This window comes from Protopterus annectens, chromosome 16.part0 (genome assembly GCF_019279795.1).
Source record: "Protopterus annectens isolate FY-2018-M chromosome 16.part0, PAN1.0, whole genome shotgun sequence".
NCBI classification, from domain to species: Eukaryota; Metazoa; Chordata; order Ceratodontiformes; family Protopteridae; genus Protopterus; species Protopterus annectens.
This window is the reverse complement of record NC_056750.1, coordinates 336,433,619-336,452,037: the sequence shown is the minus strand read 5'-3', so window position 1 is coordinate 336,452,037 and position 18,419 is coordinate 336,433,619. Positions and strand designations below refer to the sequence as shown.

The following is an 18,419-nucleotide window of genomic DNA, read 5'->3' as shown; positions in this document are numbered from 1 at the left end:
TTCTGTAAAAAAGAGACAGTTTTCCTCCGAGAGGGGCATCCAGGTGAAGGGGTCCTGCAGCCCAACTTAGAGAGTCATTGAGTTTGCTTTCTTTGAGATTGGGATCTGTCTTCTCCCCTTCTAGGTGAAGAAGCAGTCCATTGTCTAGATCTGTAAGAGGCCTGACCTTGACCACGACCTATGGAGCGTCTATATCTTCCCCTTTGAGGCCTGTCAGACGTGGGAAAGGACCAATTTTTAGAGGGCCAATTCCTGGAAAATCTAGGAGGCTGAACTTGCAAGAAATCTTTACAGTCTGCATAGATTTTGCCTTTTCTTCCATCTTTTTAATAACTTCCTCAGCCTTAGATCCAAAAAGAACATCATGCTGAACAGGGGCATCTAACAACTTAGCCTTAACCTGTTCAGGTAAACTTTGCTCACGGAGCCAGGCATGTCTCCTGATAACAGTACCAGAGGCTGCAGCCCTGCAAGAAGCATCCAAAGCATCAAAACCACAATGTAAACTATGTTTGTTCACTTGTTCAGTAGCATGCAAAACATCCTGAAGTTCCTTATCCTCTGCACATGCAGGAAGGGAAGCAAGCTTTTGCTTTAAAACAGACAAAAGAAATTGCTGATACTTAAACATATGAAACTGGCAATTTAAAGCCCTTACAGACAGGGCAGCAGAAGTATATACCTTTTTTCCCCACCTGTCTAAAGCACGAGAATCCTTCTCAGAGGGAATAGGATTTTTAGAAGAAGCAACTTTAGCAGCCTTAGAGCCCTGAGAAATAGTTTCAGGATCCGCAGAAGGGTTCTTAAATAAGAATAAATGAGAGTCAGGAACCCTATAAAATCTATCAGGCTTAGAAGGAGCAGGAGGCATGGAATCAGGATTCAAAATAGCCTTAGAAAAGGCATCATCTACAATGTCCAAAACAGGAGGGATAGCTAAAGGCCTATGCTGAGGAAGAAGAAGAAATTCTCTAAGCCTCTTCTTGGAAGCAGAATACTCCTGACCTTCCTAATGAAAATGTTCCCTCATCTCATGCAAGGTTTCCCCAAAAGAGAAATCTTCAGGCGGAGAGGCCGAGGGTAAGGAGTCCTCAGCATCCGAATCCTCATAAGGAGGAAAAAAATAGTCCTGATCTAAGGAAGAGACAGAAGATACAGAAGCCTGGTCAGAGGAATCCAGAGGAACATCCTGTCGAGGCCTTTTCTCAGGAGGGGGGTGAGAACCCCTAATCATTGTAACAAATCTTCAGCCATCTTTAATAATTGCTTCTGTGTCCTGGGAGTAGATTCAGAAGCAGCTTGAGCAGGAACTTTAGACTTAACAGGAGTCTTTGTCTTTGCCTTTGCCTTTGAAATAGTGATGTGAGTAGGCCTGAAAACCCCCTCAGAAGCCGGTACCTGCACAGCGGTTCTGGACCCATCTGAGGGAGCGATGTCCGAAGGTCCTGCAGCAGTTAAAATAGTAGGCCTTGATGGCTCCCCATGGGAGTCCGTATCGGCCATCGGTTCAGAAGTGGCAGACGACAGGGGCTGCAAAAGCACCTCACTGACGACAGCCGAACCGGACGCTGGCTCCAGCTGCAATGAGTCCTGTTTGGACCTCGGAGGCCTGTCTTTGTGCTTCTTTTGAATTCCGGTAGTGTCCGACGACATTCTATAATTGAAGTGTCTGCCAAAATAATTTAGAGCCCAATCGTACCTGCGCTTGATAGTACGAGAGTTGAACCTGGCACAGAACCGACAAGAAACGTCGTGGTCAGGGCCTAAGCAAGGTAGACAGTAAGAGTGGAAATCTTTATGAGGTAATTGTTTCCCACACGTTATACAATTATTAACTTTTTCTGACATCGGAGGAACAAGAAAAAGATTCCCCAACGGGGTACTTAGCTTTGAGAAGAGAAGTAAGAACTTTGGACCGACAACAACAAAATACGCTGTTCGAAAATCGCCAACCAACGACTTGCGAGCTGCTTTCCACCGCACGGCAAGAAAGACTGGAGAAGATGGCGTCGGCTGAGGACTATGTACCAGAGCGTACGGACGTCAGGGTACTAGCTTGTACAGCCGACGCCGGACCCAGACTTTGGGATTCTGGCCGACCTCGGGCTGCCTGCCGGCAGGAGCACCCTACAGTTATGACTGCAACAGTGAAACACGAAGAACATCTGGGTACCCAGTGCTGGCGTGGCTAGTCTGGGGCAATTAGGATCATTTTTGGCTTCTCTTGTCTGACCTTTAGGAGTACCTTGGGGAGGAGAGGTGGTGGAGGAAAGGCATATACTGTAAGGTTTTTCCAGCTGAATGATAGAGCATCCACTTTCCATGCTAGCTTGTGTTAAGTCCTTGTGCAGAATCTCTGTAGTTGGCAGTTGTGAGGGGAGGCAAATAGATCTATGTCTGGGCGTCCCATTTCCTTGTTATTATACTGAAGATTTGTGGATCTAGTTTCCACTCGTGAGGATCCATTAGGTTTCTGCTTAGTTCGTCTGCCAGAGTATTTGTCTTTCCTGGCAGGAATTGAGCTTGCAGGTGTACTTGATAAGTCAGTGTTGTGCTCCACAAAATCATGGCTTGTCTGCAAAGGGGGTAGGAATGCGTGCCTCCCTGCTTGTTTATGTACCACATGACTGTAGTATTGTCCGTCTTTATCAGCAGTTGTCCTGGACGAAGGAGATCCTTGAAAGTTGTCAGTGCATTTTGTACAGCTAGCATTTTTTTTAGATTAATATGAAGATACATTTGGCTTGTGGGCCATGTGCCCTGAATACATTTTCCTGCCATGTGGGCCCCGCAGGCATAATCTGACGCATCTGTTGTTATTGTCTGCCTGGCAGTGGGTAAAGTGAAAGGCTGCCCTTGTTGTGGTGACAGACCTGAGCCTACCATCGAAACTCCTGTTGCAGGCAGGGAATGATTGTAATTGATTTTTCCAGGCTGTGGCAATGTTGAGTCCAAACACTTTTTAGATACCATTGTAGTTTCCTCATATGCATTCTTGCATATGGAATTAACAGAATGCAGGATGCCATGCAGCCCAGAGCCTGCAGAATTTTTCTTGCAGATAACTGGATTTTTATTGCCAACATTTCGAAGTAAGAAGTCAGTTGCTTTTGCTTGTCTGGCGTGAGATAAGCCATCTGGGCAGTTGTATTTAAGCTTGCACCCAGGAATATTATCTCTTGAGTGGGTACTAGTTTTGATTCATTTTCGTTTACTGTGTACCCTAGGCAAATTAGTAATCTTTTTACAAACGCCAGATGTCTTATTAAAATGTCCTTGTTCTCTGCTTGAATGAGGCAGTCATCCAAGTAGGGATATATTTGAATTCCTCTTTGTCTGCAAAAAGCAATTACTGGTGCCAGGCATTTTGTGCATACCCTGGGCACAGTAGATAAGCCAAAGGGCAGTGCAGAGAATTGGTAGTGCATTGATCCAGCTATGAATTTGAGGTATCTTCTGCAAGATTGTCTGATTGGGACATGCAGGTATGCCTCTTTTAGGTCCAAAGTTACTAGCCAAGCCTTCTTGCCCAGCATGGGCAGAAGTTGCTGCAGAGTCAACATTTTGAATTTTGGAACATCCAGAAAAGTGTTTAGAATAGACAGGTCCAGTATTGGCCTCCAGGCTTTGTCCTTTCTGGGTACCAAGAAAAGTCGTGAGTAAAATCCTTGTCCTTGTTCCTGTAGTGGCACTCGCTGAATGGCCCCCATGTCCATGAGGGATGAAACTTGCTTTTGTGCCTCTGTGCATTGATTGTGTGGCAGGTCTGGCATGCCTCTTGCCTTTGGCAGGGTGTGAAAGTGGAACCTGTAGCCCTGAGACACTATATTCAAGACCCATTTGTCCTGGGTAATCATGTGCCAGTTTTGTTAAAAAAGTGCCAGTTTTCCCCCTAAAGAAGCTTGTAAAAGGTAAGTGCTTGGTACTGGTAGAGGAAAGTCATTGGGACGGTTTCCTATAAGGTTGAGATTTGTCTTCTCCGCTTTTGGAGGTAGAAGCACCCCATTGCTTAGGCCTGTATGAGCCTTGGGGCTGGGATCTGCCTCTAGGACGTCTGTACCTGCCTCTTTGTGGCCTGTCTGACACTGGAAAGGACCAATTTTTTGAAGGCCAGTTCCTGCTAAATCTAGGTGGCTGTACCTGTAAGAAATCCTTAAATTTTCTTCAACACCTCTTCTGCCTTAACACCAAACAAAGTATCATGCTGTAATGAAGCATCTAATAATTTTGCTTTAACATGATCAGGCAGATTCTGTTCCTTTAACCAAGCATGCCTCCTAATCACAGAACCCGTTACAGCGGCCCTACAAGAGGCCTCCAAAGAATAAAACCACATTGCAAAGTATGTTTCCCACTTGTTCAGCTGCATGCAATAAATCCTGCATTTCCTTGTTTTCAGGATATTCAGAGTTCATCAGCATTTTCTGCTTTAATAGTGACATTAGGTATTGCTGATATTTAAGCAAATGAAATTGACAATTTAAGGCCCTTACAGCCAAAGAAATTGACAATTTAAGGCCCTTACAGCCAAAGTAGCAGAAGTGTAAACTTTTTTCCCCCATCTGTCCAGTGCCCTTGAATCCCTATTAGAGGGGACAGGGTTTTTAGCAGTGGAAGCTTTGACTCCCTTAGGACCCTGAGATATGGTTTCTGGGTCAGCAGCAGGGTTTTTATAAAGAAATTTATGGGAATCTGGGACCCTGTAGTATCTGTCTGGCTTAACCGGTGCAGGGGGTATAGAGTCTGGAGACAGGCCGGACTCTGAAAAAACATCATCTACAATGTCCAGACAGGGGGAATAGCAAGGGTCCTGTGCTGAGGAATTAAAAGAAAATCTCTGAGCCTTTTCTTAGATTCTGAGTAATCCTGGCTCTCCCAATGAAAGTGCTCCCTCATGGTATGCAGGGTTTCCCCAAAGGAGAAATCTTCTGGAGGAGAAGCTGAAGGAATAGATTCTTCAGCATCAGAATCCTCATAGGGAGGAAGAGAGTATTCCTGATCAGAGGAGGGATCAGAGGAAATGGAAACCTGATCTGAAGATTCATATTCTGTCTCTTGCCTAGGCCTCTTAACAGGAGGGGGATGGGAACCCCTGATCAAAGTAATAAGGTCTTCGGCCATTTTGAGCATTTGTTTTTTAGGCATGGAAGCCTGTCCTGGAGAATGCTGTACTTATTTCTTTGTCTTTAGAGCTGCTGTAGTCTTTGGCTTGGAAGCTGAAGATGGCTTTTCATATAACTGAGTTGGTCTGAAAACACCCTCAGAAGCTGATGCCTGCACAGCGGCTCCGGACCCATCTTAGTTTCCGAGGATCCAATACCTTGAGTTTCCAGAGGCCCAGTCGGCTCCACGTGGGAGTCGGAAGTGGCCTGTGGCTCTGAGGTAGTGGGCGTCAGGGGCTGTGAAAGCACCTCACTGAGAACCGACGACTAGCTTAGCGGAAGCCTCACCATCGGTTTTGGACCTCGGATGCCCGTCCTTGTCTTTATCCCTGCGTTTTTTAGAAATTGCGATCGTCAGTTGCTCTGACGGCATAGTATAATTGAATCTTCGGCCGAAGTAATGAAAGGCAAAATCGTACAGACACTTTATAGTGAGTTGGTTAAATCTAGCACAAAACCGACAACAAGCAACGTTGTGGTCAGGGCGTAGGCAAGGAATACAGTAAGAGTGAAAATCCTTATGAGGTATTTGCTTCCCACAAGAAATACAATTGTTAACTTTTTCTGACATCGGTCTGGAGCAAGAAAAAAGTTTCCCCAATGGGGTACTTAGCTTTAATGAAGACTTCTGATCTGAAATTCGATTTAGAAAATCTCAGTAGTCGGCCGACCGGCACTTGTGAACTGCTTTTGCTTCGGGCACCGCAAAGCAAGAAAGACTGAAGAAAATGGCATCGGCTGCATCTTTTATACCCCTGGCGCACTGACGTCAGGGAAGAGGCGACAGCAACCGACGCTGGACCAGGACTTTGGAATTCAGGCTGACTGCGGCTAGCCAGCTAGCAGGATGACCCAAGAGTAATGACTGCAACAGTGAAACACGATGAACATCTGTCAGCAATACTTCACTATTTTGGATCGCTATGGACAAGTCTATGTAGAAATATCGCACCTGCAGAAAGGTGGCATGCTTTTTAGCTGACACTTGACAGATAATGCAAATGAAACTTTTTTTTTTTTTTTTTATCTTGTACAGTTCATACCTTCAACAACATACAAGATCCCACAAGATGTAGTTTACTGAAGGAATCACTCCAACTTAACAGTGCAAAAAGAGCTACTGGATCATGAAAAAGGACAGGTAAGAATTAACAAGACAAAATAAGAAGATATTTCACTAAGACAAGCATACTAAACCAAGTTGCATTCACAGGTCTATTCTAGACTTATACGAATGTTAAGACTCTTTAATCACATCATGCAGATGAAAGCAACCGATATACATACCGTGGCTACATGTCTACCACCTAATGTCTTATCTACTGCATTATTCCACCTCCAAACATTGCAAAGGTAATGTAATTACTTTGGTGGCCTAGGGGGATAAAGCCCTAACTTATGTCCAAGTGTCCCAAGTTCAATCAGTGGCTCAGGTGACTGTTGGAGTGACAGGGTGGATGTGCTGGCCACTTCCTAATGAGCTTTGGTGGAGTTCAAGAGTCAGGGAAATGGATGCCAGGATAGGTGGGGCCAAATGGAACACAGTAATAAGTGGCAACGTTATCGGTGGGGGTGGGGCACACACTCATGTGGTCCTCCTATTACCTGCCTACCCTATAATATGGTGTCAGCACATAGAACAGGGGAGATCAGGCCTGAAAAAAATCCCCACAAAGTCAAATTTTGGATTCTTCACCAGTCTGTCTCACCATGCCACACACTGAAACTATATCAACCCTGCTTCTGAAACCCACCTTGCTGCAGGACCTCTGTCAGAAGGAAAACCCTCTTAGTGAAGGGAACACTGTGGGTGAAGGAGGTGGCTTAGTTAGCTGCCACGGAAGAAAAAATAGCCAAAAAAGAAATGTAAATGTTTGCTACAGCATGTATACACACCCGCACACACTATACATACACATATATACACAGACACACACATGCCAAAAATGCTAACAGTGGTCCATAGCAGGAAAAACGCCAACATATTGATTCAATATATCAACTTAATGAAAAAGACAAAGATAAGCGCTTTTGCTTATTAGCTTCATCAGATCTCTGCCTAAACTGAATAAGACATCCTACTTATATTAGAATCAATTAGACATTAATCAGTGTAACAAGCTACATCATTGGTTAAGTAACTAATCAAACATTTAAAAAGCTAATACAGAGCTATATTCACAAAATACAAAGAAAAAAATCTTAAATTCACATAAAAACAACTAAATTATAAAACATTGTAAAACAAAATAATATAAGCACTGAAAAGTCTTTATTTCTTTCTAAGGGGTCTTACTCTCAGAGCAGGCTGGATAGAAACATGCTCATTCAGGCCAGGAACATGATGTGCTCCGAGCCTGAGAATCCATTTTAACTCCGCTTGATAAGTCATGTTAACCAAGTCCCCCTTGTCTAACACTCTCATGTATCACTTCTAATACTAGAAATTTAAAAACATGTTCCTCACCATGTGTAGTAATGTGTTTTGCTATGGCAGTGTAATTCATATCTCTGCGTAGGCAATAAAAATGATCATGTATCCTCTCCCTTAGGCGCCTGTTAGTCTTACCAACATAAAAACACTGGCATACCGTACAGTGTCCAAGATAAATCAAATTCTTTGCATTACAATCTGCTGGAGGAAAGTGTGTAAATATTTCACTATTTAATGGATGTATAAAAGAGGTGGACTCATCAATGTTAGTACAATAAGCACAACCATTACATTTACTAGTTCGCCGTTCAGTTTCATTTTCATTTAATGGTAACAACTGTCTGGGATAGCATAATCTCTGCCGTAGGTTATGCTTGTTTCTATAGCCAAACCTAGATCTAATACTACAATCGGATCAATTTCACCCTCTGTACTGAGAATGGGCCAAAGTCTTTGTATAATGTCCCTAATGCGCTTCTCATCACTGGAAAATGTAAGACTAAAGGACCATCTGTTCTATTGTCACTATAAGGTTGAATAGATTCATGTGAAGAAAAATAAGGTTTACCTATAGTATGTCTACACTGTCTGACCATCTGCTGTTTATACTATCTCTTGACTTCTATAGCCCCTAGATGTAAACCAATCTCATTGTATCTAAACAATTCTCAAAGTCTTGTTCATTATTAAGCAATCGACTAATTCTTAAATTCTGTCCCTTCAAAACATTTCTAAAAACAGTCTGTGATCAAGAATCGGTAGTCAAGTCCAAGCAGAAAAAACGTAAAAAATCCCTTTAACGCAGAATTTATTGATTTAAAAAGTTTAGCGTTTTCGCTCGAGACACAGCTCCAGCTTCCTCAGAAGTACAAATGGTTTACAAACAAAAAGTCACTTTTAAATTACTCAGCGCGGGCTTTTTTACTGAAAAAATTTAAAGAGACATTAGCCCTTCTTTTAATGTGTTGTGCTACATCACCACTAAGTAATCTATTTCAACTATACAAATTCAAATGGTGTAAAAAGAAGAAAATAAAATAAATGGATGAAACGAGCAACTCCGGACTACAGCATCTGCTGTATGCCATCCAAGGTTACTTATAAGCATGTTGTTCGTTTCGTTTCGTCAGTGTGAAACGCAATTCATGAAACAATAAAATTAAACCATGCATTGGTTCTTACCTAGCATAATAAAAAAACCTGACTAACAATATGAAACAATAAAGTTTTAAAATTGTGTTAAAAATCAGTCAAGCTGACAGTATTATATAAAACAATACGCACTTTAATTTCTGTACGTTAACGTTCCACCTTACGCCTACCAACATTTTCGTGGAAAGACCGTCTTTTAAGAGTTTTATTCAAGCGTTGTACTTACAATATCCCACTATTAGTGTTGAAATTTAAAGCTAACCATAATGTGAAGCAGGGTGTCAGTGTTTATACTCATACACAAGATGAATAAAAGATTGCTAAGCTTAGTGAACCTTTACTAAAACTAGATGTGCCCAAACCTAAAAGAACAATGATGTTGTGCCACTAGTTTTCATTTTTTCAGTACTTCATAGTAATATTTTGGTCACCATCTTTGACCAATAGAATATCCACAAATTCAATACTCTTACTAGAATAATTGCAGGAAAACCTCAGAAATTCAGGACTTGCATTCAACATGTCAATATATTGATGTAATTGTGACAAGTCACCTGTCCATAGAAAAAAAAGATAATCGACAAGGCGTCGATAGAAGGGTACAAAACGTTTATAATAAACAGAGGTGTACATTATATTCTCCTCCCAGGCTGCCATCACCAAATTGGCATACGTGTTTGCACACGAAGTGCCCATCGCTACACCTGAGATTTGTAGATAATAGTTGTTGTCAAAGGTGAACATATGTTCTAAAGCCATCTCCAGCAATAGACATAAAAATTCTGTTTGTCTGGCATCATAGATGCCTTTGCTTGTAACAATGTGTTTCACCATCTGTATACCCTCAACATTCGGGATACAGGTGAAAAGGGAGGCCACATCAAGAGTAACATACCTAAGGTTCCTGTCTAATTTCTCTTCAACACATTTGTACAAATCTCGTAAAAAGTGTTTACTACCAATCAACACAGAATCACATGTTAATAAAACAGGTTTTAACTGATTTTCCAGCTAAACAGACAGCGGTTCAACCAATTATTTCTCAGTAGAGCATCCCACAGTACCTGTCCTAAATGGCCTTCCAAAAGGTACATAAAGATCCTATATGCCCCCCTTTTAGAACCATTGTTGCTTGGGGTGGCTGGCTTACTGAATCGCTCTCTATTTAGACATATTATAGGTAAACCTTATTTTTCTTCACATGAATCTATTCAACCTTATAGTGACAATAGAACACATGCTCCTTTCTTTAGTCTTACATTTTCCAGTGATGAAAAGTGTATTAGGGACATTACACAAAAACATTGGCCTATTCTCAGTACAGATGGTGAAACTGGTCCGATTGTAGGTATTAGATCTAGGTTTGGCTATAGAAACAAGCATAACCTACAGCAGAGATTATGTTATCCCAGAAAGTTGTTACCATTAAATGAAAATGAAACTGAACGGAACTGAATTTGGACACTGTACGTTATGCTGGTGTTTTTATGTTGGCAAGACTAACAGGTGCCTAAGAGAGAGGATACGTGATCATTTTTATTGCCTACACAGAGGTATGAATTACACTGCCATAGCAAAACGCATTAATAGACATTGTAAGGAACATGTTTTTAAATTTCTAGTATTAGAAGTTTTACATGAGAGTGTTAGACAGGGGGACTTGGTTAACATGACTTATCAAGTGGAGTTAAAATGGATTCTCAGGCTCGGAGCACATCATGCTTCTGGCCTGAATGAGCATGTTTCTATCCAGCCTGCTCTGAGAGCAAGACCCCTTAGAAAGAAATAAGCACTTTTCAGTGCTTATATTATTTTGTTTTATAATGTTTTATAATATTTAGTTGTTTTTATGAGAATTTAAGTATTTTTTCTTTGTATTTTGTGAATATAACTCTGTTATTAGCTTTTTGAATGTTTGATTAGTTACTCAGCAACCAGTGATGTAGCTTGTTACACTGATTAATGTCTAATTGATTCTAATATAAAGTAGGATGTCTTATTCAGTTTAGGCAGAGATCTGATTAAGCTAATACGCGAAAGCGCTTGTCTTTGTCATTAAATTGATATACTGAATCAATATGTTGGCATTTTTCCTGCTGTGGACCACTGTTAGCATATTTTGGTTTGTGACACAGTTTGTTTTGGCATATCAGTGGTTTACTTCCATGAGTATCATATGCTTCTTCCCAGACACACACATGTTAAGTGCTGTCAAGTCAACTTCCAAGTCATGGAGACTCCATAGACAGTTTTTCTAAATGGTTTCCCATCTTTACAGCGCCTGGTAAGGGTTGATTGTGACATGCTCATATCTGCAGTCACTCTGTCAAGCCAATGTAATGGAGTTTTTCCCCTCTTACTCTGGCTACCTACCATACCATTCATAATGTCTTTCTCCAGTGATGCTTTCCTTCTCAAGGTGTGTCCAAAACAGGATAGCTTGAGTCTTGACATTTGAGTTTCCACAGTGAACTTGGGTTGGATCTCAGCAATTACTGATTGATTTGTTCTATGAGCAATCCATGGGATTCTTAGTAGTTTACGCCAACACTACAATTCAAAGATCTTCCTATCTTTCTTCTTGACTATCCAACTTTTGCAACCAAATGATGCGGTTGAGAAAATGATGGTTTGAACTAATCTGATCTTTGTGTGAAGAGAGACATTTCAACATTTAAACACCTTTTCCAAACTCTGCATAGCTGCTCTGCCAAGACATAGATGCCGTTCAATTTCCACCTTGTTAATTCTATAATAATAAATTAACCCAGAAGACTGAAGTTACTGACAACTTCAATGTCTTCTCCATCAAGACTGAAACTGGTTGTGCTGCCAGTTGTAAGCACCATGGTTTTCTTCATATTAAGGTGGAGGTCCATCTTGAGACTATGCTCCCAGGTGCTTGACAGTACATGTCTCAGGTAATTTTCACTCTCCTCCAAGATTGTCATGCATCTGCATAACAAAGGTTGTTGTTAATTCTGCCACCAATTTTCCATCCACAATAACTCTCATACAGCCCAAAGTCTCTGATAAATTGCTCTGCATACAAAATGATATATAAGGAAAAAGGAGACATCTTTGGCATACCTTTATTGACTTTGAAACATTCTGTTTCTCCTTGTTCAGTTCGGACTGCTTATGAGAACAATTAGGTGCTCTGGCAAAGCCATCATTTTCAAGAAACATCATACCTAGAACATGAGCATGATGGTGGTGCCTGGTCAGCTTAACTTTAACTTTATAAATAATTGGTTGGTGGTCTTATACATATATAAATATATTATATACTATATATATATATATATATATATATATATATATATATATATATATATGTAGGTTCAACATACAATAAAAAAAAACCCCCAAAAAACATGCAATTCAGATCTTACCTCAGCTGGGTTGTGGCAAAAAAAACAAAAACATTTTATATATATATATATATATATATATATATATATATATATATAAATACACACACATACACCGACACACACGTGTGTGTGTGTGTTTATATATATATATATATATATATATATATATACACATATATATATATATATATATATATATATATACATATATATATATATATATATATACATATAAACAACTCCAAAGAAAATTGCAATTATGTAGATCCACAAGTAGTAGCCAAAACTATCTGCACTGACAGGAACAGTACAATGACAGCGGTAAAATATGCCACAAGTACAAAATAATTTTATTCAAAAAAAAAAAAAACAACAGAAAATGTTAAGCACGTTCTTCCTAAATCATTCAGTGGACTTCATCAGAACCAAGTAATTGCATCACTTCCTTTTAAAATCTCTTCTAAGAGTCACTATACACATTTAAAGCAACAGTCTTACAAATTCAAATCATCATAAAACAAATTAATATAGCCGCATGTATTTGTAATTCTAATACATAAAAAAACTTTTTTTTCAAAAATGTTTGCCAGTACTGTCAGATCACAAATACAGCAGAAAAACATTACTGTGCCAAACCTTATAATAGTGATTAAACTGAAAATATATGTCAAAGATCTGTATATCTTGCATCTATAAATTAAAAAAAATTACCTCCTGTATATCAAATGTAAACAAAAACAATATGTACAACACATTAAAACATATTAAATATATTAAAGTGATTAAACATTGTTAAAAATTAACTTAAAATGTTTTTCTATAATTTAAATTCGAGAAGTGTAAGTAGTGTAAAAGAAAATTATAAAATAATAAATTAGTATATGTTTAAAGCTTAGCTGCCCGCATCATTAAAACAGGAGCAATTATGGTGTGTTCATTTAAACTTGCGGTGTTGAATGCTTTCAGTCTAAGCTGCCATAATAGTTTTTGCAGTTCCTTATACTCCCAAATCACTTCTCCCAAGTTCCCCCTTTAGGGACAGCTACCACTGTTTCAAAAATAGAAAAACAGAAACTTAAGAAACCATGACATACCAATGAATGTTTATACAAAGTGTTACTTTAATTTATTGTAAATATGTCAAATTTATGCTTGTAAAGCCTCTAACATAAATACCTTCCAGTTAATCCAACATAAAAACCTGAACATGTATAGCAAGTGGCTAAACAGACTACCCCCTCAGTATAACGGTTGCCTCTTCTCAGGTGTAACAGTATATTCATGTCCCTTATTCATATAGGAACACTGGTTGCAATCCCAACACTTCAGTGTTCTTTTTTGGGTGTCAGTTTGTTGTTCTGTCAGCCCTCCATTCATTTCTAAGATATTTGTAGCATTATGTGCAGTTTTAAACACAAAGCAATGGCTCTCCTTCACAATCGCATAAATCATGTTTTGTCCTTAAAAATAACCTATTTTTTTTAATAATGCCCATAACATAGCTGTTTCCCAAATTACATTGCATAACCAGTGTCTTATGAAATCCTTTATGCACAGCATTACTTAAAATAAAATTATAATTTTTGTTTTGTCCTCGTCTCAAACCAAACTCTTCTTTGTCTTGAAGGGGTGAAAATATTTAAAATGTGAATAACTGTTTTTAAAATTCACCTGTAATGTTGAGCAGGATATCAAGTTTCCTGATAGGCACCGTGGTAAAATTTAGGTCAAATGTTTATAGAAAGCCCATCTTCACCATCAGTTGTTTGCATTTTAAAAGTTTTCACCCCTTCTAGACAAAGAAAGGTTTGGTTAAAGGGGCAGTTTATACAAATGTCACTGATGATTTCAGAACATAATAGGTATACTGTAGAATGCAATAAACCTACTGAAATGTTTTAGGAAAGACATCACCCAAAAGGTTAGTTTCTGATATTTACAGAGAAATTAATGAGGGGAGGGGAACTTATTTCCCACTATTATTAGGGATCAGTTTGAGACAAACCAAAACAAAAATAATGATTTTAAGTAATAAGTTGCACAAAGGATTTCATTAGCCACTAGTAAGTATAATTTGGGAAGTAAATAAGATAAGGACATTATTATAAAAACTGGGTTACTTTTAAGGGGAGAGGCTACTGTTACACCAAGGGGACAGACTATTTATCACTTGCAATACCTGTTTGGATTTTTATACTGGACAGACCAAAAGGTCTTTACGTAACAGGATTTATGAGCATACGCACGACATGCTTACCAAAAATGAAAGTAGCACTTTGTATAAACACTCAAGTGTATGCCGTGTCTTTGTTAAACTTCTACTGGTGGTAGCTGAACCTAGAGGGGGAACATGGGAGAATAAGTTGGAAGTATAAGGAACCACTCTGATAGTTTAGACCAAATGCATTTAACCCCCCCAGGTTTATAAGAATACACTACAACTGCCCTTGTTTTAAAGGTACAGGCTGCTAAGCTTTAAATATGTTGTTGTGTCTTTCGGCTTTTCCCGGTTAGGGGTTGCCACAGTGGAACTCCGGTCCACTAATGATTGACAGTAGATTTTTACATGCTGTGTTGCCGGCCCTGACACAACCTTCAATGAAGGTACGCCCATTCATGCATGTTTCCACACAGAAGACGCTCTAGCTGAGAATCGAACAGGGCAACGTCTTATGGTGAGACGACAACGCTACTGCAGCACCACCACCGCAGTCAAGCTTTAAATATAAACCATTTAATTTACTAATTTGTTTTCTTATACATTACTTACTTGTTCTAGAATTTAAAATAAATTATAATACAATATTTTAAATGTTTTTTTTACAAAATACTTAATCACTTTGTTATTATTTAATATGTTTTTAACTTGTGCATATTATTAATTACATTTGATATAACTGCGGTGTTGTTTTTTATTTATGAATGCAGCATATACATATTGTTGACTTACATTTTCAGTATAATCAGTATTTTAAGGTTTGGAACAAAAATGTTTTTATATTTTATTTGTGATTTAACTCTAGTCTCAACTATTTCTGAAAACATTTTTTTTTATTTTTCAGAACTACAATACATGTGGTTAATTTGTTTTATGATGAGTTGAATTTGTACAACTGTTTCTTCAAATGTGTACAGTAACTCTTAGAAGAGGTTAAGAAAAGAAAGTGATGTAATTAGTTACTTCGTTCTAATGAAGTCAGCTAAATAATTTATGATGAAAGCACTTTTTTCTGAATAAAAGTAAGTTATTTTTAAACTTGTGGCATACTTTACTGCTGTCCTTAGACTGTTCCTGTCCACGCAGGTAGTTTTGGTTACTTATATGCACGCTCGCACACACACATGGGTTCAACAATAAATAAATAAATAACATGCGTTTGTACTAGTAACAAGGCAGCTCCCCAAATTAGAACTTACCTGGGTTGGGTTGCAGCAAAACCTCAGTCTGCCTTAAAATCTTTTCTGTCCAATTTTTGGTGCTGTCTGCACGAGCCAGAAGGTTCTCAAAATGGGCATCCAGTTCTGTCTTCTCTGCCTGACCCAACTTCTCTTCTGTAAACTTTAAAGAAGAAAAGGAAACATTCATATTAATTACTGCATTCAACAAAATACTGGAGCATTCCATTTAGATATACTGAGGTACACTAATTTATGTACCAGTTTATTTCACATTTGGGAATATACCTAGGCTATGAATACACATGCCTTTGAAACAGCCTAATATAAGGGCTATTGCTTCTAATGTTTCTCTACAAAACTGAAATGGCCAAATTATGTTTATTTTTTTACACCTTATTTTTTTCTTAAGCTGGTAAAGTATAGTAAGTAGTTCCTATTTGCAAATGTGATCTGACCACGTAGCTAAGAAAACAAAAATGTCCAAGTTCTTTCCCAAACATTGAACAGTACAGAGTATCAGAGGAAGCAATGCAATTTCAAAAAATGTATAACAGAAAAAAGCAAATAGAGATAACAGAAAATGCCAGAAAAGACACCCAAAAAGAGATACACAATATTCTCTGAAGAACTCTATTACCGACCATGACATAAAATTACATGATAAATCTTTCAATGGCTACACAATATTATTACCATGACTTATTAGTAACATAACACTTGTGTTATTTTCTTTCGGTCTACCTAGAAAATACATAACTATAGAATAATAAAATTACATAGTCACAACAGGTATAATGAATAGGCTTCCTCGAGCAGTATGGATGGCTTTTGTAGGGTTCTTTACAAAAAAACTTTGCAAATGACTGAAGTACATTATATGACAAGCATGATCTGTCAAGTTCATTCACATGCAACATCAATAATGTGATTAATCATTTCATTAAATATAGAGTAAACTCCATACACTCTTCTGGAACTCATGTAATGGCAGTAGGACAAAATATTAGTCATCAGTAGGCTATTCAGTTCTATAACCAGAAAGAAACATAATTCTTGCAGAAGAATAAGTGGTCTTGTATTAGAATACGAAATTTGCTTTCATTGGGATACATTCAGAACCCATGACACTGAGAACCAACCTACAGCACACAAGTTTTGGATCATTTAAAATTTTCAGCCGAGTTGCAACAGAAAACCTAGTAAGGCATGCACACTTGGAAAAAGTCTAAGTAGAAGACAGAATAGATGCCTACAGAAACTCAGTGGTAAAGGAAAAAGAAGCAAAAAAGACCAATACAAAACATCTGTTCACTGCAATGAGTACCACGAAACAATCTATGCAAAAAGATGGCTAAATTAGTGACATTCATGGAAAAGCAATGTTTTAATATTGCAACAGCAAAAGAATCAACACATTTATACTTAAAGTATTAGATAAAGTATCTACAAAAGGAACCCTCTGATGGTTCCTATGACTGGGTTCATCCTTTCCACCTGCCATTGCTTGACAATTTTTTTCTTGGGTGCAGTTACTGGTGTTGACACACATACTCTGATGCCATGTGCAGATGACATGCCCTTAATTCCACAGCCCACCAGTTAATCCCCCAAGTACTTGATTTGACACCTACACTGCTAAAAAGTAATAAACTTAGTCTTGCCTCACTCGCAGGAAACTGCACCAGCTAGCATTGAATGGAGGGGATTGTACACAATCAGGAATATCACAGCAAACAATCTGTGAACCATCAGGGAGGATGATGCATCATAGATCAATTGATATAGTAAGACTATATCTGTTAATATCCAAAATCAACAACCCACCTATGACTGGGTGAAATTCCAGCAACCATCAGACTGGAAACAGCCAGAGAATAACCCAAGAACTAAGGTTCAGAAGGCTGTGTCTTGAAACACAATCCTAATTATCAACAAAAAGCAAGTTCCACGGCATTGTATAAATCTTTTTAATAAAACAAAGCTTTCAGACAAATACATCCTTCTTTAGTGTTAATAAAATTCATACCAAGACATCACATCTTATATAGTTAAAACTCAAGAACACATGACACAGCCTACCTATACAAATCTAACAGTCAATTAAACAATTAAGAATCAGAAAGCCTCATGGAAAATTCCATAGGGAAGTTCTTAAAGGAACATTCTATTAAACAGGACTCAAACAGTCAATTAAACAATTAAGAATCAGAAAGCCTCATGGAAAATTCCATAGGGAAGTTCTTAAAGGAACATTCTATTAAACAGGACTCAAACATTATATGCTTGGTTTGTATAATATATAACCACAATTAATTAAATCAATATTTCATTTAGTCAAAGATTTACTTACAAAAACATATATAAATATATCCTCTGAAAAGTATGTTAACATACAGCTTCTTTTTATACATATAGAAATTCTATTGTATTTGTTGTTGTTTTCTCTTAAGAATGGGTTTTATTGTGACCTGTTTATTTAAACCAGGATATACATCCACATGTAGGCGGATGATCCACTCATATTCTTTAGTATCCAGCTTATTTACCAAGTCACCCCGTCTAACACTAGAAGTTAAAATATCCATCACACAAAATGAAAAATAGTGTGATTCATCTGTTTCTTATATATGTTGGGCTAAGGAGTTAGTAATCACTTTCCTTCTTATTTCTGACTTATATTCCACAATCCTATCCCTTAACCTCCTTGTTGACTTCCCAACATAAAAGCATGAACATTGTTGACATAAGGCTAAATAGATCACATTTGTGATATTACATGTAGCTGTACAAAATTTTTTTTAACTTTTTACCATTAAGCGGATGTATAAATTCAGTTAATGTGATTATATTGGTACATCATATACAATTGTAGCAAGGGTATATGCCTTTTTTATT

General features: G+C 38.2%; 1 protein-coding gene across 10 annotated transcripts in view; it reads right to left on the bottom strand.

Annotated features, from left to right (window-relative positions):
- The window catches only part of SH3GLB2 (SH3 domain containing GRB2 like, endophilin B2), a 1,772,316-nt gene that overhangs the window by 1,320,999 nt on the left and 432,898 nt on the right, over positions 1-18,419 (bottom strand). For all 10 annotated transcript variants that reach the window (XM_044057951.1, XM_044057956.1, XM_044057957.1 and 7 more), the window contains exon 2: positions 15,543-15,684. In XM_044057951.1, coding sequence (XP_043913886.1) covers positions 15,543-15,684 — 142 coding nt within the window. The remainder of the gene's footprint in view (positions 1-15,542; positions 15,685-18,419) is intronic.